Raw genomic sequence first — 20,619 nt, 5'->3', positions numbered from 1 at the left:
ATTAAAGACACGAATTTCAATGGCCATGCCGCCAGCACTAAAGTATTCACAAAGAGGATATACATTATTACTCCGGTAATAAGAGGATAAATAAAATAGCTAGTCATTGTTGAAATAGGGATCAGCAGAAAGGAAAAAGGAAGCGAGGAATAGTATTGGGTAATATTTTGGAGATAGTATTTATTATTAATACTATTATTTATTTATTTTCCTAAAATTCTACATGTACAAATACACGGAAGTGCCTCCATCCCCGTATGTATGTGTGCATATTCTCTGCTGAATATTCAGAAATGCATAGGTAATTTTAAATGTACATATTTACAAATGTTCCGCTTTTTCTACGCTAAGTTGTCTACTGCTATCCTACAATGTGTCCCTTTTCACATTGCTATCTCTTATCAGTTGTCTAAAAAGCAGTGCCGAAAGGACTTGGGTTAAGACGCAGCAGGTCGCTATGCAAGTTAGGTTCCAAAAAGTGTAAGAAAATAAAATATATAAATGCAATGTAAATTTTATTCTAATATCAGTTGTATATTATTGTTTGAAATAACTCCACATGTTGTATATGAGTTGATAATGTTTTTAAATACAGAAGATGTTATGAGTGAAATTTCCACGAACCTACTACGCTGGCTTAGCAGTGGGAGAAGTGGTAATCCCACGTGGCCCGTCCCAGGTGGCGGATATGGTGTCTTAAGCGGCTTGCTGGCGGACTTGAGGGAAATTAAATACCTCTCGCGCACCAAACACACAACCCCCCTGTGGGAGGGGGACGCAGACGAAGAATACACCCACGGTATTCCCTGCCTGTCGTAAGGGGCGACCAAGGAACCACGAAACTACTTGTGATTATTACCACCATGCGAAGAACATCATGGTTCGCTTTTACTTGCGCGTAGTACCACTATACTAGGTATCACATATGTTTGTGATTAGTATCATAGGAGCACCGTGCGGTCGGCTTTTGCAGTACCTGTGATTAGTACACCATATGAGCGGGACCATGAGATGATACCTACCATGGTCCTGCCTTGTCTGTGATTAGTACCCACTCTATGAGGAACACCGCGGGATAGTGCAGGTCCCTGTGGCTAGTACTCTTATGTGATGAACACCATAGGTTTGCGTTGCCTGTAAATGGCGCCGCAAGGTGAGAAAACCCATAGGTCTGTATTACATGTCGAATTTCATAACCTGTGTGTAGTACCATAATATGTGGAATATCGCGAGTCTCTGCTACTTTTGATTAGTACCGCAACATGACAAATACCATGTTCTACCTTCCTAGAGGTAAGTAGCGTTATGCGGGGCCGATAACTTGGATTTTCGACCCTCTTTAGACTGCAAGCATCATCCATTCAGTGTTATGCTATAGCAACAGTCCCTTGGTCAGTAATCATATTGGGCCGGTGACCTTCGATGTTAGGCCCCTTAAAACAACAAGCATCATCAGTAATCCTATTGTTTTACGTCAGTTTCTGTGAATGTAAGGCATTGTGCGTCGCATCCACTGATTGTTTTAAATTCATGTCCATCCATTCATTCTTCGTCCTCACGTATTGAATTCTGGTCAGTGGAGAATTTTGGACTTTTAATTTGTCATACCATTTCGTCTCATTTCGTACCATTAGGGGCCGATGACCTCGATGTTAGGCCCCATTAGAAACAAGCATAATCATCATCATGAGCTAAATTTTGTAAGTAATGTAAATTTATTAATGATGAGCTGTGTGTTTAATATAAGAAAATTTAGTGTAAATTTTATAATACTGTATTTTAGGAAATTGTCTTCCTGTCTGTTCATTGAAAATTTAATGCTTGATAGTAAGGTATTTTTGTGTACCATTTGCCACCAAGGTAGACACCTCCATTGCATTTGAAGTGATTTTGATTTGATTGTTCCTTTCCAATCTTATATTTTTTTTAAATGGGAGATAAATTAATTATACTCTCCTTGTGCCACTGTGAAATTTATTTTCTCAGCTGTTTCTTGTTTAGGCCTATATATTTAATTCCCTTACTTCATTATTCTACTTTTCTTATTTCTTACTTACAGCCTTCTGAAGATATTAAGGAGAAAATATACATAGAAGAACACACTGATGATCAGCTGTTGCCGTACATCAAAGAAGAAACAAAGTACTTACACTACGAATCCTATACAATATGGAATATATTGTACCTATTCACAGTTGTGTTCAGTAGTGGTTGGTTTATGTCCAAAAGCTGGCCATTTTCATCAGTTTAATCGTTTCTTTACAAAGTTTCATTTAAACGCTAATATCTTAAAATTCTGTTGGTTATATTTATCTAAAATATTCAGGAATTTTAAGATCAAATTTTTGTTCCGTGATGTAGTTATACTGAATATATATGTATACAAACATAATCTCTGGTAAAGCTAGATATTTTTGAAGTGTTTTTGTTTACAATACCTTTAAGCAACCATGTAAAATGTGTTCTTTCCTTCACTGTCAATGCATCATTTGTTCATCACATTCTTATTATCTGAAATGCCGTCTGCAACTATTACCTCCAGATAGTCTCAGTAATTTTGTACGTTCGTACTCTGCCAGGAACCATGTGTGGCCTGGAACATAATTTTATTTAATGGAAGTCAGCGCAGCGGGGGGACCCTAGCATGCGATGTAGCGCAACAGAACGGTTCGAGCATGCATACAGCAAGCAAGATACGTCACGCAGCGCGTGATGCAGCTATCACGTGAACGCCTCCTGATATTGTCGAACATACTACAAGAAATTGTTATAACTTTGGAACCCACTGATATATCAATTAATGAGATACGCCATCGTATAGCCCATTATTTAAAGGCAAACATAGTGCAATTTCATTAATGTCGTTCTACGGACTTAAAGAGTAATTCAGGTATAAAGAAACTTGATTTTCTACGAGAGGAGGAAGCTGAGCTCGGCAGATTGGTATAAAAGAACGGGGTTTTGCTATGTCAAGTCAGTTCAGTTCTCAAATCGCTGCCGTTGTGTAGTCATGCTGTCTCACATGAACGGGTTCGCGAGGTTCGAACTTAAAACATCACATCGTACGAACTCTACGGTAAAGTTTTCGCCAAGACTTATAAAACAATAACTCGTGTTGGAACTTAGAAACTTTTCTAGTGATATGATACTAACTTAATAATTTCAAAGTGTTGTCAAAGATTTATGATATTTAATCACTTTACAGACTTAGTACTTTCCACTGCAAATCGAACAAATTTAATTGATTTAAACTTGTATTCATATTCAAATGAAACTGACTTTAAATATTCATGAGAAATAAGCGTATGAACATTAAGGCGATTTTCAAGTGAAATAATTAAACATTTAATCTGTCAAACTAATCTATGTCATAAAGTTACCTTAAGTACGTGTGTAATAATTACTTGTTGAAGTTTTAATACGGTTAAACCTTCATCACAAGTGAACAGTATTTGACATTGTATGACATTGCCGTCATAGGAACTTGTAAATATCCGCGAATTAAGTATTTCGTTATGGTGGATAAGACTGATTTTCGTGTGTAAATATGTTATAACTGTGCTTCAACATAAACAGTGAATCCAATCTAATGAGCAATAACAATCATCTACCAGTGATTAAATATTAGAGGAAATTCACGTAGTAAAATACAGTGCCAATTGTACGACTTACAAGCATAGAACACTCACAAGTTAATCTTGTCAGTTGAACGTTTTCTTGTTTATAAATTTTATAAGTGACAAACTGAAACCCTGACCGAGTGCCTATTTTGTCATATAAAGCTGCTGTCATTTCGACTACGTGGGAGTTGGAACGTGGGGACTTCATAGAATTTAAACGTGGTTACTACGCGGGACATGGAACGCGGTTTGAGGTTGGATTCGGAACGTGGTTACTACGCGGGAATCAGATGTGGTACCGTGGGGATAGCATCACAACACCAGCTGTCGAGGACTTCATATGATGTTCGTTGAACCGCATTTCTGTACATTTTCAGTTTGATATTTGGATGTTTCTGGTGATATGAGTGCCACTGTAAACAAACTTGAGATTTAAACAGACTATATTACAAGTTGAACTGTAGAATCAGTGGTTTCATTCATAATTCAACGAACTATTTCGCTCATTGGATTTCACATTAAATTTTATAAATGTTGAGTGACAGTTCTAAAATAGACTATATCACCGAACTTTAGATGAAGATAAAATTTGCCAAATTTTGAAGTGTTAAAATTTTGAAAGTGGTGTAGGGAAATTAATTTTTCAAGTGAAAGGGTGTTACATTCATTTTCAGTTTTCGTCATTTGAACCAATACTTGAAGAACTTTATGAACTTTATTAGGAAACAACTTATTGATTTTCAACGAAAGATAATCGTTTCATGTTAAAAGATGGACATTCATAAATATTTATTTTGTTTCAATTAACCAGGCGAAATGAACTTGCTCAGACAGTATTTTAATTTGGTTTAATGCTACGAGTCACAAATAATAGGGAACTTATTCATCAAATTCTCCAGGTGAATAAATTAAGTTTTAAAATCTATCCATTATTCCGCTCTGCATCTAAATCTCTCTGTATCTGCTCCCTAAGGACCGTTCCCCCTTCACAAGATTCTCATGCCCATATCCTTAATTTTGCCTGGTACAGTACCAAAAGTGACACACAGAAATAGCCATTTTTGTAGATTATAAACTAAATATACAAATTCGAAGCTGTTACGTTTTATGTACATTGTAAACAGTACAATAATTTTAAACCAACATAATTAGGTTCATTAATCAATATAACGATGCCTGAGTTCATTAGTGTGATAACGCAAAGAATGTCATTTTGAAGTATTTATTTGGATAGATTCCTTTCTAATGATCTTTTCTCTTCTCTTGTGTGTTAAGTAAGATTCCTCCATTTGTAGATCCCAAAGCAGATAAGTTGTAGTAGAAATGAAACGTTCAGGTCAGTTGTGCTACATCTTAGATATAGTTTTCAAATAAAACGTCCACATTTTTGTAAGCAAAGGAAATTTGTGGCATTTAATTTATGTTTGTTCCAGTGTTGTGGTCACACGTGCTGATTGTCGCGAATTCCCACTTTTCATTTTATTGCTCATTGTCAGTCAATTGCTTGTAGCTTGTTGATTGCAAACACATTTACACAATTAGTATAAACTAATAAAATGGACAGCTACAAGTGAACTATAAATTTGTGCAGGTTGCCTAAAAATTCAGAATACTTCAAGTAAGTGAATTTATTATTTCGTAAAAGGAGGTAAATAATAATGCAATGATATAATATTATTTCAAAATTGTAATTTTTATCACTGAGGTTAAAAAGTAGCACAAGTGTACATCCTGTTTTCAAACATTTAATGCAGTAGTTTGTTTGAACTGTAGGTGTGCCTTTGGACTATATGCTAATTAATTTTGTGCTGTCACACCTCTGTTCATTACTGTGCACAACGATCCTTGATAATACCTGGGAGATGATGGTATAATCTCGGATTGGTAATCTTAACTGAGCCCCTTTATCAGCATGTCCTGCAATGGCTAGTCATAGCCTATTATTTGACTTCAGACCAGATTAGTGATGGAAACTATGAATTCTGAAAGGTTTATTTGATTTTGTGGGTGGTTAGAGTCTTCTTGACTGTTATATGATGCATTAATTTCTTCTTACTGTACATTTGCAACCAGTAGCAAAAAATATTCATTTCAGTCCTCAGAACTACCCAGTACCAGCTTACATGCTTTCATTAGTCAAAGTAGAACCATGCACACAACTGAAGATCGCCCAAATACAACTCTTCGAGGAGGAAATTCTGCTGTTTCTTTGTAATTTGTGTGTGACTGGACACAATAGGCTGTTAGAGAACAATCATATATTATGGCCACCAATAGAAATGTTCCTTATGAATACTTTTCACATGCAAAATGCCCATTTCTGTTTTTGGATGGAGTTTAAATAGCTTTCTTCTTCCTAAACATATCTTGTGCAGATGCAGTCTCGAACCAGCAAAGCGACAAGCATTTTGTGTGTATGCTTTTTCCTTGGTATATAAGGCAGAGTCCATGGTCTATGTAGCTTAGGCCATTGTAAATCATAGATTTTTATACGCTTCTGAATGATTCAGTTGACCGGATCTTATCTACTGCATACCACTTTGTTTTATATCTCACCTCATGTGCTATGTTATCCTGACTTTCATTTCAGCAGTCTACAAATATCAGGCAGCAACTTTAATGAGTTCTTTTAAAATGTGTAAGATATTTGCCTTGTCAGTTTGGTACTGAATTACATATGAACAGGTTTTAAGGTTCATAAAATTTCCTAATTGCTGACATGTGGAAAGGCACATGTTTATGAGCTTACCACTTACTGATGAGATTTCCTTCCATTGTTGGAACAACACATCGCCCTGAAATAAATAATTAGTGATGAGGCTAACTTAAGTTTGTGTAGACACATAGTCTTGAACTAAACATGTAGTGATGCGGTGTCCTTTCACTTGTAGATGTCCAGTGTCACAAGGCCCTGAGCCGACCTCTTTTTGTCATTCCTCCACAGTCTTCATATTTATAGATGTGATTAGGGTGAAAATAAATTAATTATTTTGATCGTCTGCTATCTATGACGGATGTCAGCAGAAATATGAATTGCAAAAACACTATTTTGTGGCATAGATATTAGACATATGCTTTAAGGGAGAAAATTGGAACATAGTAAGTTAAATGTTAGGATGTGCAAAATATCCATTGTATCCCATTTCTATAACAGATTATTCATCAACCTGCTTCTTGTTATTCTGCTCTTTTAATATTAGTCCTGCCTGGTGTTGTGATTCATTGTCTCCAGTTAGTTCGGTCAAGGGCCATGTTTCTATGTAGTCTCACTGCTTTCAGGTCATTTGTTCTATGCTGTCTTGTTTGTCCCCGGTATTCATGTTCGCTTCATTACAAAATCCATAATTTTATACAAAAATTTTAAAATTGTGTTAGTAGTTAACAGGAAGGTAAATGAAGACTGTTATACTATGGGATTGCCCACTTTATCATTTAAGGGCTGTCCAAGAATTTTTTGTTAACAAAATTTCACTTTTTTGAGACTATCTAGCAACTACAAAATGCATTTATTTTAATGTTTCTTTCGCCGAACTATCATCGTTAGTGTTCTTGATGCCTCCTACTAAATGTATTAGTTTATCACGATTTCACAAAGAATTATAACACCTTATTTCAAAAATTCGAAATTTCAAAAATAATTTTTTAATTTCTTCGTTCTCAGTTTTTGAACGGGGATATATTTTTTCTCAGTTCTAGTACAAGATATTCCTAAATTAATTATCATCAATTTGAGACCTTTTCGAGGTAGATATCCGATTTAGAACTCGACACATTGTTGTTTGAACCTGAAAAGAAAACATAGTTTTTAGTTTTGAGTATATTTAAAGGGTTGTATTATGATTAGACCTGTTTGTTTTACCTGAAAGTATTAGAATTCTCTCGCTGCATAGGTGCGACCTTCCCCTTCAAGTTTCTTGTCCTATTTCAGCTTTCTTCTTCCCCTGAGGTACCTCCTTCGCTGTCTTTGTTCAGAAGTGTTCTGAGGCTGACTTATGCGTACACATGTCTCATCAGCTTGTGACACTCCTGATGCTGAGTACATATCAGGCACAACCTTAATTCTTCCTAAAACCTCTATTTCAACCTTGTTTCCACAATTAAAGTGTAAAACTGCATCCATGACACCCAGTTTGAGAGTGGATAGCCCCACATATGTATTTTTTTACACCTCATCCATACCGTACCATTGCATGACACATTGGTATTTTGAGTCAAACCATGAAGACATTTGAATAACATTTTTGGATTACAGAGCCTTTCATACCCAGGCTCCATTGCATGTGCCAACGGCCGTAGCCGTGTTGAAACACCGGATCCCGTGAGATCTCCGAAGTTAAGCAACATTGGGCGTGGTCAGGAGTTGGATGGGGTGCCACACGCTGTTGGTGGGGGTAAGAGAATGGAGGAGCAGAAAGGAACTGGCCACCCTTCTGCATGTAAACTCCGGCTCAGGAACACCTCTGCGGAGGTTCGGACTTGCCTTCGGGCTGAATAACCCTTACCTTACCATTGCATTAGGACTTCCAGTGGTATTCCTGCTTTATGGTTATAATTTTCAAGTAGATTGCCAGCTGTGGCTCGTTGGTATAAACACCAGCTGTCTGTTCCTATAGGGCATCTGTGGTGGGGAGGCGCTTTATGGGCAGTCAAATGATACAATGTTGCCCATACAGCATTTGTCATATCTTTCATGAAACTGTAGTTGGAAAGCAAAGCAATTCCAAAATAATTCTGACACTTGTCTATCAGTGTTCCAGTTAATTTGCCTCTACCGCCCATGGTTTGTTACGTTGTACAATTTTTCTAAGAGCTGTTCCTATATGCTTTTTATAGTGGCCCACACATTCCAGTTTATTGACTTCTTTACCATTGTATGGATTGGAATCACACACTACCTTGTAACTTTCGGAATCCCCATCCCCATAGAAATCTACATACTCCAGACCTCTACTCTCACCCGAGCGAGAAAATATTTTTACTGTTCCATATTAGGCGAAGACCCACTGTAATTTTTGGCAAAGACTGCAGCATGATCCAGCTTTCCAACCTAAATAGAATGGGGAATGCTTATAATCATTTGAATGTTTCTTACATCCAATACAGTTTCTGGACATTATCTCAACAACGAATATACATCCAAAGGCACACAGGCAAACAGGCTACATGACAATATTTTTCACTAAAAACACGCAGTTATGGAAACCATGGAAGCTCTCAATACCAAATAGTATTACTGTTGCATACAAAGAATACGCATTTGGAGCCATCTATGGAGAGCTATTGTATAACAACGAGCGCCAAACTTGAATTAAATCGAAAGGAACCATGAAATTCTCCGTTAAGCGAAGCCACGCCCATCTTAGACCGAGACACGGGTGCACTGTTCCCTTTATATCAATTTTCTGAGCATATTTATGCACGAAATATGTAAGTACTATACATTTTCTTAAAGTAGAAGAATAAATCTTTCATCAGGAAACAAAAATGAAAAAGTGAAAATTCTGTCTAAATACGCCATTTCAAACGTTTATGAATACCTTAAACACGTAATCCAGAGGTGCTCTGTCATTCGAACACTATTTAGTTGAAATAGATATTAGACATAGGCTTTAAGGGAGAAAATTTGAACATAGTAAGTTAAATGTTAGGATGTGCAAAATATCCATTGTATCCCTTTTCTATAACAGATTATTCATCAACTTGCTTCTTGTTATTCTGCTCTTTTAAAATTAATCCTGCCTGGTGTTGTGATTCATTTTCTCCAGTTAGTTCGGTCACGGGCCATGTTTCTATGTAGTCTAACAGCTTTCAGGTCATTCGTCTTATGCTGTCTTGTTTGTTCCTTGCGCCTCTTTTCCCCTACTTTCTGTGTATACGCTCGATTTCCCAATATATCGTCCTCTGCACTGTCTGTGAGTCACATACTCTTGCCCCAAAGTTCAATGTTACAGTGCCCTACTTTCACCTGAGATCACATAGTGTCAACCTGCGAGTGATGCCGGCGCGGGGTATGGGCCCGCCTCTTTCCGGCCGAGAATCTGTCTAAACTGCGGCCTTTGGGACTATCAACCTTGGGATAGGCTTGGAAGCTGGACTCCAACCGCCCACTCCTTCCTAGGCCCGAACAATTATATTTGGTACTTTGTGGATGGTATCTCAGTGTTCCCCATCCAGTCATCGTCAGCAGCAGCCACTCTTGCTACAGACTCTGGGAGCAACAGCCCGAATTTCTGCTACTTCGCAAACACTATCTGAACTACTTTACTTCAGAAAATATACAAGAAGGGACTCTCTATCAAGTGATACTCCAACTTATATAAGTTTTCTAAAAAATTATGCATGGCAAGATTCAAGATTTCAAAGCTGTTCATACCGTGGTAAGAGCTTCGGGGGTGGTGGTCTGTACCGAGTGTGCACTTTCTCCGTCCGGTCGAACGGCGTGCATTCTATAAGGCCATCTATGTAATTGAACTTGAAATAATGTTATGCAAGACACTTGGATTTTCAACTGTTAGATGCCTCCACCATCGGCGTAAGTATCCTCTCTGGCGAGATTAACGGCAATTAATTCTTAAAATGATGCTAATTTTCAGAAGTGGTTTAGCATAGTTTTGAAGTTTTTTTTTGTTCTTGTGTCAAGGTTGTCATCACATCTGCCTCCCCCCTCAATCTCCCGTACCTATCAAACAATTCGAATTTGCGAATGCCTATCTGTAAAGAGTTCACTAACTTCCGCTCGAGATACTAAAAACGCTGGGCGGATTAAGACCGTGTTGTCATTGTCATGGCTCCACTTTTTTGTGTGCGGCGTATACTAAAGTGGCAGAGGTCGCAGATCTGCGTTCGGAAGGCCCAGCAATACAAGGTAATGACAGAATTTTCTTAACATGTGATAGCTCCCGGAGATAGCTTGAGGGAAGTACATTTCTAAACCTGTTGGATTAAATATAACATTTTCGCCAGTCTAAGGGCTCTGTTTTATTCCCAACTGGGATATATGTAATGTTAGGGGACAAGAGTGATTACCCTCTGTTGCCTACCATTCAACTCGGTATGGGGTGACTAAAGTTTTTTGTATACAATTTAATTATTTAGTCGCCCTGGCGCACAATAGCCTTAGCCTCTGTATCTTGGGGCTATGAGCCCACTTATGGTTTGAAGAGTTTTCTAGAAGGAGTGCTGGTTTTTCGCCTCCCTGCATTTTTTCTGGCCGATCGTTATCATTCTTACATTGTGGTCATTTGGTATGGGCACTCATTGCCCCTCTTCATGTTTCCGGAAAATAATAAGAAAATAATTGCGCAGAAGTGACTGTAAATACCTCATTTGAAGGTTGCAATTGTATAACCTTGTGTGCTGTAAGAAATTTATGCCTCTTAGAAACTGGACTTTATTAGAGTTTGGAGCTTAGACTTTTAGGCTATGGAAGTTAATGGAGCAAACCTGCTCTTATACTATTGTGTACCTGTTTCAGAGCTAAAATACTCATCCCTCGTATATTATCATGCTGAAAATTCTCTCTACTTTTGTATCTGATTTTGAACTTTAAGTCGTTGTTGTTGAAGCTAACGAGTTCATTATTATATTGCTATTGTTTATTCACATCTCATATTTACCAAATTTTAAATAAGAAAAACAAGAAGGAAGGAACAAAATTTCAAAATTTAGTTCATTAAATTATGCTCTTCTCAATTCCTTGTCAATCCATTCAGCCCAGCACCTTCTTACACCTCTGTGATCCACGATATGTCCGAAATAATAATAATAATAATAGTAGAGGAGCAATAGGGTTCCCACACCACCTCGTCAGCACTTTCTTTGTTGCGTAAGCACCAGAAGTTATTGACCCCTAGTAGTGTACCTAGGCGGGTACTGACTCCGAGGTCATTGACCCCTAGAATAGTAAAAGAACTAGGCCGATTTGCTGATTTTACTTAAGAGAGCGAGCGTGACCTCACATTCGCAATTTTCAGGGGCGTAACCTCACTTTAATGGCTAATTGCCCTTCCCGACGCTTAAGAGAGCGAGCCTAACCCCACATCCGCAACCTTGAAGGGGGCTATCCTTAGTTTTGGGGCAATTGTCTTTACCGACGCCAATTCCACAAGATATCGGCTGTACACAGCTCCTTATGGGATGGCCTAGGGCCACTTGCACAAAATGGCTACTATACATAGGCTCTTATGAGACGGCGTAGGGACGCTTGCGCGGATGGTGGCTTTCTAATTGCACAAGATGACGGCTATACGCAGCTCCATATGAGGCAGCGTGGGGGCGCTAGGGTACTAGGGGTCAATGACCTCGGAGTCAGAACCCGCCTCGGTACACTACTAGGGGTCAATGACCTCGCTCGCTGACGCAGCAATAGAAGTGCTGATGAGGTGGATTAGGAACCTTATCGCTCCCTAATAATAATAATAATAATAATAATAATAATAATAATAATAATAATAATAATAATAATAATAATAATTTCAATGCACAGCTAGGCACTGAAAGGAGATTCAAAGGCCCAGTAGGGGATTACCCTGCGCACAAGAGAACCAATAAGAATGGAGAAAGGCTTGCGAACTTGTGCAAAAGACACAAGATGAGAATCATGACCACACACTATAAAGCCAAGGCGAGTAAAAAGACAACCTGGGTAAGTCCGGGCAATAGAATTGGTGAAAGGCAGACAGACCACGTAGCGATCTGAGACAAAAACCATGCAGAGATCATGAACACCAAAGTCAGGAAAAACAGCAGAATGGAGTCTGATCACTATCTTACTGAAATCAAATGTAGATGGATACCAAACAGAACTAGGAGAAACACAAACACACACCAGATCGACAGAGAACTGCTGAACAAAAACCGAGATCAGTACATGAAGAACCTGACAGTGGAGAGTTAATGGGAAAACTTAAATGACAAGGTTAGAGAAGAATCCAAACAATTGGCCACTAATAACAAGAGAAGGAAGCATGAGTGGTGGACAGAAGAATGTGTAGAGGTGGTAGAGTACAGGAGGAAGATGTGGGTAATGTGGCAGACTACCAAGGAGGAAGAGGACCTGTCAACATTCGAGAGAGCGAGAATGATGGCTGCCAAGATGATCACGAATGCCAGAAGGGAAAGGTGGAATGAAAGGCCGGAAGAAGCTGATCATGCGTTTAAGAAAAACAAGTCGCGATCCTTCTTTAAGGAGATGAAAAGCAGGATAAAGGGTTATGAGGCGAGAGAACCTTTTGTGAAAGAACAAGATGGCGAGTTGAAAATAGGTGAAAAAGACGTATGCGAGGAAATGGCAAGATATTTCAAAAATCTACTGAACACAGAAGCACCCACAAGGAGTATGGTCTACAGTACAGCAGATACATCAACCAAGGGTGAGCACCCACCAGAACAGAAGTTGTGAAGGCAATCAAGGATCACAAGAACAACAAAGCGGCATTTAATGATGGTATATGCGCCGAGGAGATCAAATGGGGTGGTCCTGCAATGGAAGAAAGCATGTACAGAATAATAATGGACATCTGGATAAATAAGAAGATACCTAGCGACTGGAAAGGAGCCATAATTATACCGGTACTTAAGAAAGGAGACTTAAGAATACTGGATAACTATAGAGGTATCTCACTGCTAAACAGTGGATACAAGATACTCTCGAGATTATTGCTGAACAGAGTGGAAGAACAGCTTGAATCGACCATAGGAGAATACCAGGGTGGTTTCCGGAAAGGGAGGAACTGCGTAGAACAGATCTTTGGACTGAAGAGAATCATCGAACACAGACACAGGAAAGGAAAGGACACAATAGTTACATTTGTAGACTTCGCAAAAGCCTACGACTCGATAGACAGAAACACACTTCTGAACATCCTACGCGACAGAGGATTGGATTCTACGACACACGCATTGGTGGGGGAATCACTGAAGGCTACAACCGCTAGAGTTAAATACCGGAGTATGTTGTCAGACAGCTTTGAAATTAAGACGGGAGTCTGACAAGGGGATGGTCTGTCGCCAATATTATTTAACCTAATTTTGGATGAAGTGGTGAAGCAGTGGAGACAGTTGAATAGAACCATGGGAATTGAAGGTGTACAGATTGGATATAAGATCAAAAACAATGTCATAGAGGATTGCCTTGCCTTCGCAGATGATATGGTGTTGTTACATGAGAAGGAAGAAGACGCGAAGTTGGCACTAGCAAATCTAGCTGAGACTGCAGCAAAGGTTGGTCTAAAAATAGCCTACAACAGGACGAAGATACTGAATGCAAAGACCGATTGGAATGTAAAAGACCAAGTGGTAGAGAGAGTCGACAGCTTCCGGTACCTAGGTGAGAACATCACGGGTAAAGTACAAAGCAACAAAAGTACCACAGACAGAGCTCAACTGCTGCTGAAACTACGATATGCAACCATGACTACGTATGGAGGAACGTCGATCTGCGACACTACATGATAACCATCAGGAATGCTGCATTATATGCAACTGAGACGCTGACATTGGGCAAGAGAGCATGCATGCAATTGGAGAAGGAGGAAAGAAGAATCTTGAGACATATATGGGGCACCAAAAAGCAAAGTGAAATCTGGGTACACAGATCAAGGCAGGAACTATATGCGAGTATAGAACCAATCTCGAGTGTGATAGGAAAGAGAAGGTTAGGATTTGTTGGACATCTCATGAGGATGGATGACAGTAGGTTGACGAAGAAGATATGGAACGCAACCTGCTTAAACGGAAATAAGTGGATGTAGGATGTCAGAGAGATTGGGAGACTATTGGCATAAAGGAAAAATATCTACTGATGACAGTACAGGATAGGTCCAAATACAAAAAGCTCGTGGAAGGTCACAGATGGAGAGACACCATGATACAGATTCAGATCACGGAATCCGAGAGAAAGAAGAGGTATTGGGAAGAAAGAAAACTTACCGAACAAGTCACTCGTGATCCTCAGGGGTCGTAACGAACCTAATAATAATAATAATAATAATAATAATAATAATAATAATAATAATAATAATAATAATAATAATAATAATAATAACTGATGGTCCCTGGTGTGGGTTACTGTAGTCACGTTCTAGTTCGTGAACCATGAGCAGTGGCTGAAAGGCCTAGTAAGTGGTCCTGAGGGTCGCGATAGCAGTTGCTACGGAACGCGAATGGTTCTGTGTAATAGCCCTTCGCGTGCTCAGACGGCTAGAACTACACACTCCACCGATGGTCCCTAACCCGTTACAGGAGAGAACCTCACTTGGACTATGTGTAAGTAAGGTAGCATCCTGCTTCATGAATTTGCAGAGTTCAGAACGTTTTAAGCAATCCTCGGACCTATGGGAGTAATGGAGCCCCACTCTCATTTGACAGGTAAGGGAATCCTTGGAAACAACTTGGCGAAAGAAATGGAATTTGATGGGGAGCTATCAGTATTAATGGGGCTTTTGTAAAAAATAAAGTAGAACTGGCTGAGTCAGCTTAGAGGTGACGCACCCAGATGTACTAGGGGTAAGTGATATTCGGGTAAGAAGTGATAACGAGGGAGAGACAGGAGATTATAAAGGGTACTTGTTGGGTGTTAAGAAGGGACTGGCAGAGTATGTGGCAGGACTGTTTATGAGAAATACTACTGTACGCAGCACAGTTTCTTTCAGGCACGTAAATGAGCGAACGATGTGGGTACATTTGTCAGATGGAGGAATAAGGACGAGAATTATCTCAGTGTACTCACCATTTGAGGGTGCAGATGATAATCAAGTTGACAAGTTTTATGAAACATCGTGTGACATCGTAGTCAGGGTCAACAATAAGGATAGAATAGTGCTAATGGACGATTTCAATGCGGGAGTTTGGAATAGAACTGAAGGATACGAAAGGGTGATTGGTAAATGTGTGGAATATTTATGGAAGCTGATGGGAATCGGAAGCGTTTTCTGGACTTCTGTGCTAGTTTGTGTTTAGCCGTTACGAATGCATTCTTCAAGCATAAGGCTATTCACACCGCTACATATGGAAGGCTAGGGTTACCAGATCCATAAAGTAGACTATATCTTAACTGACTTTAAATTCAGGAAGTCTGTTAGGAATGTGTGAGTTTTCGGGGATTTTTCGGTGGTACAGACCACTATCTGATCTGTAGTGGACTAAGTATCTCTAGGCCTAGGATATGGAAAGTGAAATCTGTCTGTAAACGAATAAGAGTAGAAAATCTCCAGGACGAGGAAATTAGAAGTACATGGATATGATTAGTGAGAAGTTTTGAATAGTAGACAGTAAGCTGGTTCAGGATATAGAAAGAGAATATGTGATATACAGGGCTGCTGTAGTAGAAACAGGAAGGGAATTCCTAGGAACGACTACGTGTACAGGTGGGGAAAAACGAACATCTTGGTGGACTGTCGAAGTGACAGCAGCTTGTAAACGTAAAAAGAAGGCCTATCAGAAATGGCTTCAAAGAAGGACTGATGCAAACAAGGAATTGTACGTAGATGAATGAAACAGAGCGAAACAAATAGTTGTTGAATCCAAAAATTAATCTTGGGAAGATTGTCTTACCGGTAATAACCTGGAAAGGCTATGCCAAGCAGCAGCGAAACCTCTCTGGGCAGTAATAAAAATTCCTAGGAAGTAAAGGAAAAAAAGAAATGAACAGTGTTTTGGGTAATTCAGGTGAACTCATAATAGATCCCTGGGAATCATTGGAGAGGTGGAGGGAATATTTTGAAAATCTTCTCAATGTAAAAGGAAATCTTCCTGGTGGTTTCGCGAACAACCAAGTTAATGGGCAGGCAGGAAATGATATTGGTGAAATTACGCTTGAGGAAGTGGAAAGGATGGTTAATAAACTCCATTGTTATAAAGCAGCAGAAATAGATGAACATGGACCTGAAATGTTGAAGTATATTGGGAAGGCAGGGATGAAATGTATTTTTTCCACCCGGAGAGGTTCCTTCTCCCTTATATGAGGCGGTCCGTTCCAAAACTCATCTTATCCATTTAAAAAAATGAGTTAGAGGTAGCATTACCTTCTTGGTGATGTTTGTGATAGTTCTAACACAAAATTAAGCACCAAAACGCGCCTTTTCCCATATAAATCTGTCACCAAACTTAGGCTTTTGTTCCATAACTCGCCTCATCCACGGCGCTTGTCGTTCCAAAACTCGCCATATACAATCAACCAATAGGAATGGATAATTTTAGCACGTGACACACGCTACAATATACCCGCGTTTTATGCCAGTCTTTCCACTCTTTGAGTTGCTCTTGAACTGTGTTAGTCTTTCATGCAGTTTTGTGCTGTGAATAGATTGTATTAAGATGACCGAAAATATTGCCTTTGTTGTGGAATGTATATAAAACTTGCTAATACAGAACAGTTTCACATTCAGTTCTGCCAAAAGACATTCTTGAATGTATTGCATGTCAGCAAAGATCGGGTTCAGAGGATTGCCAGAAATCACTTCACGACAGGGAAACTTCCAACAGAAAAGAGGGGAGGAGCTAGGATCAAACCAGAGTACACTGAAAAGAGGCACTCCGTGAAACGTTTCATTGAAAGTGTGCAGTGTTGTGAAAGTCACTATTGCCGCGGAAAGTCACCGGTCAGACAGTATCTACCAGGATATTTAAGCATCGCTAAGCTTTACCAAATGTATAACAAGAAATCGCATGAAGAACTCAGGGTGAAGCGGTGGTTCTTCCGCGAAATTTTTACGCGTTGCTACAACATAGGTTTCGGAACACCAGTTACTGACGCTTGCTCAAAGTGCATAGATCTCAAGGAGAAAATTAAACTTGAAAGTTCGAACGTATCACTGAAGAATTATTTAATCTTGGAACTTAGAGTACACAAACTAAGGGCTGCAGCTTTTTTCAAAAAGCTCCAAGAAGAAAGGGACAGCATGGCAATATTTTCATTTGACTGCCAAAAGAATCTTGTGAATCCAAAAGTTCCAGATCAAATTGCCTATTACAGTCACCAATTGTACACCTATAATTTTACCATTGTGAGGGGTATCTCACATGCCAAGTTGACAAAGGAGAATGTTTTTACATACACATGGATGGATCATGAATTCAACAAGGGGTCTAGTGAAACGTCATCTGCAGTTTACCATCGATTATCACAAACTGATTTGTCAAACTTAACTAATATACGAATTCGTGCGGATGGCTACGGAGGACAGAACCGCAAATCTACAATGATTGCAATGTGCTCATATTTCTTGGCACACACAGCTCCGCCTAGTATAGAAAGTGTTAAATTGGTCTTTTCTATGACAGGCCACTCATTTCTGCCCTCTGACAGGGTATTTGCTCAAGTCGAGAGAGAGAGAGAGAGAGAGAGATACGGAAATGCCCTATAATCTGTAATCCAGCAGAATATGAAGACATCTTTAGCAAACATGCTGAAGTCTTCAAGTTTGGCAGAGACTGCTCGGTGACCAATTGGATAGTGGTTTCTGAAAATATGATGAAAATGTCTGCATCTTGGCACTTTAAATTTTCTTCAGTGAAACGATTTGATATTAGCAAAGACTCACTGGGAAATGTCACCCTTATGGGGAGAACCTCATTACAACTCAGACATCGGTTTAGGAAAATCCGTAATGAAAAAGGGAAAACGCCTACGAGATATGCTAAAGCCACCTGAATTATTGCCAGGAGTAAACTTGAATCCCGCCAAAGTAAAGGACGTAAAAAGTTTGCTTGAAAAGCATTTTGGAATGGATTAGGATAGGAATGAGTTGCTTTCTTTTTATAAGAATCTGTTCACCACAATTTCTGTAGACGAAAACAATCTTGTTGAAGAAACAGAAGTTCTTTGTGATGGATCTCAAGAGGAGGGAACAGATTTGAGAGTTTGATTAACAACAAAGTGATGTTTTATTGTTCAAGTTACTTCTATTGTGAGTACAGTGTAGCCTATAAAGGAAGGATTCTCTCCAAATACTATGGATAGGATGTAAATATGATAAATCACACTGCTGTGTTTAATTTATTTGTGAATATCATAATACTGATAGCAAAAAGGTGCATGAGTGTACTAGTGAGTTTTATTACAACATTATGTTATCAATCCTTTCATTTTTCTTGTTTAAAAATAAGTTATGTGAGCTAATATATTTTGAATTTTTTGGGTGCTCCAAAACTCGTCTTATCCAAAATACAAATGTAATTTATGGACATTCTATTAATTATATTTATAATTCTTCAGTAAGACGACGCTATGACATTGGACTTGAACGCGTCGTAATACATTTCAATAAGTGAGACTTATATTACAAAAATGACAGGTTTTTCGCATCTCCTGAAAAATCACTTATGATGGATAAGACGAGTTTTGGAACGGACCGCCTCATATATGAGGGGTGTAGATGCAAAACTCATATTCTCCACTTTCCCAAACTTTCGTAAAAAGGTGAAAAACTGTTTAATGTTGAAGGCCATGGTATCGTACTTTTTTTGTTACAAGTTTGTTTCAACATGAACTGTTTGCCCACACTGCAAAGCTTTGTGTAAAGAGGGCTCTTTTGTAATTTTAAATAAAAATTCAGACAATGTGAGTTTTGAACAAAACTGTGGTCAACTGTGAGTTTGCAACAAACTTTCATGGATAATGTTAGTTATGAAGCAAAACGGTTTAACTTTGAAAACGGACCAAGGAAAATATCGTGGGTTGGTATGCTGTTATAGGTTAGGTTAGCAAAAAGGAAACAAAAAGCGTTAAGAAAATAACAAATTTTAATATCTAAAATGTTAGAAACTTTATAGTAGTCTACAGGTTTTACACGTTAATGACAATGACTTCTTCAATCGGCTCACAAACTGGTTCCTCTTCTTCAGTGTCATCAGCCCCATCAATAATGTTTTTGAAAAGTAGCAACTCCTCGTTATCTCTCCAGTGGTCCCCGTGATGTTTCCTTAACAAGTTGTTGACATCAAACTTCTTGGTTTCTTTTGTTGTGTTTGACGCAGGAATAACGTTAGGACTCATGTTAGAAAGCCGTTTCCTTGGCTTGTTTAGAGATTTGGACGCTCCAGGGTCTGACTTGTATGTGTACTCTCCCCGAACAAGTACGTCCTTCGCTTTAGTTCTTGTCAGAACAATCCTCGTGCAGGCCCCCAGCCGTAATAATAAAAGATTAATTAATTAAAAACTTGCAGTGTAAACTGAGAGGCTAAGAATGAGGTGAACAAAACATCAACAAAGTGAAGACAATCCCAAGATGCCCTGGGCGCACCACATGCTCTCAGATTGGTTGGAATGGAGAGAGTGAATTTTGCTGCAAAACATCTCTTGGATAATGTGACTTATGTTTCAAAACTCCATTTACAGTATATTTTTCAGTCTTATAATGTGCGTTTTGGTTCAAACTACCATCACAGTTCGATGCGCTTTTACAAGATGATCATGGTGATATGCATAACTCAATACCTTAAAAAATTGGAGAATGAGAGTTTTGCATCTTCACCTCTCAAAAATCCTATTTGAGCCAGACATAGCGGGACATTGCACCCAGTGCAGCCAGTGCTCTTTTCAGTAAGTGTCGCATAATCTGTAGTTGTGACTGGTAATGCATCCTTTCCTAAATTCAACCAGTTCTACTGACTGTTACAAATCAAATTTGTTCTTCCAGAGTATGTTTCAAGTGGTTAAACCACCGCCGTCTCAAACCTATATACTACTTGCTCTATGCCATCCAGTTAACATGCTTCTCAGTGTGAGCTCTGAGTGTCACGAACCTCCGCTAGGGGCGCCAGCTAACGCACCCAACTTATCTCCGTACCCACGATGTAGTGTTCTAGGGCTTTTGTATCGAGCATTTGTGTGTGTCTCTGGTTATAAAATGATTAATTGTTGTGTTCCTCTCTGTATATCAAAGCAGGATATCCTAATTCTTCAGGTGTGAGGATTTCTCTTACCCCCCCCCCCAGTAAAGAACTTTCGGAAAATTGGCTTAACGCTATATCAGTGCAAAGATCAACCAAGGGTAATCAA

The 20,619-nt window shown here is 39.0% G+C and overlaps 1 protein-coding gene across 1 annotated transcript in view; it reads left to right on the top strand.

Moving 5' to 3' along the window:
• Nucleotides 1–20,345, top strand: part of LOC137503222 (uncharacterized) — a 75,497-nt gene extending 55,152 nt beyond the window's left edge. Inside the window, exons 4-5 of the mRNA XM_068230761.1 lie at nucleotides 2,060–2,142; nucleotides 20,258–20,345. Coding sequence (XP_068086862.1) covers nucleotides 2,060–2,142; nucleotides 20,258–20,345 — 171 coding nt within the window. The remainder of the gene's footprint in view (nucleotides 1–2,059; nucleotides 2,143–20,257) is intronic.
• The last annotated feature ends 274 nt before the right edge of the window (nucleotides 20,346–20,619 follow it).

Source organism: Anabrus simplex, chromosome X, assembly GCF_040414725.1.
Source record: "Anabrus simplex isolate iqAnaSimp1 chromosome X, ASM4041472v1, whole genome shotgun sequence".
NCBI lineage: Eukaryota > Metazoa > Arthropoda > Insecta > Orthoptera > Tettigoniidae > Anabrus > Anabrus simplex.
Note: the sequence above shows the minus strand (reverse complement) of the source record. Positions and strands in the feature narration are given on the sequence as shown.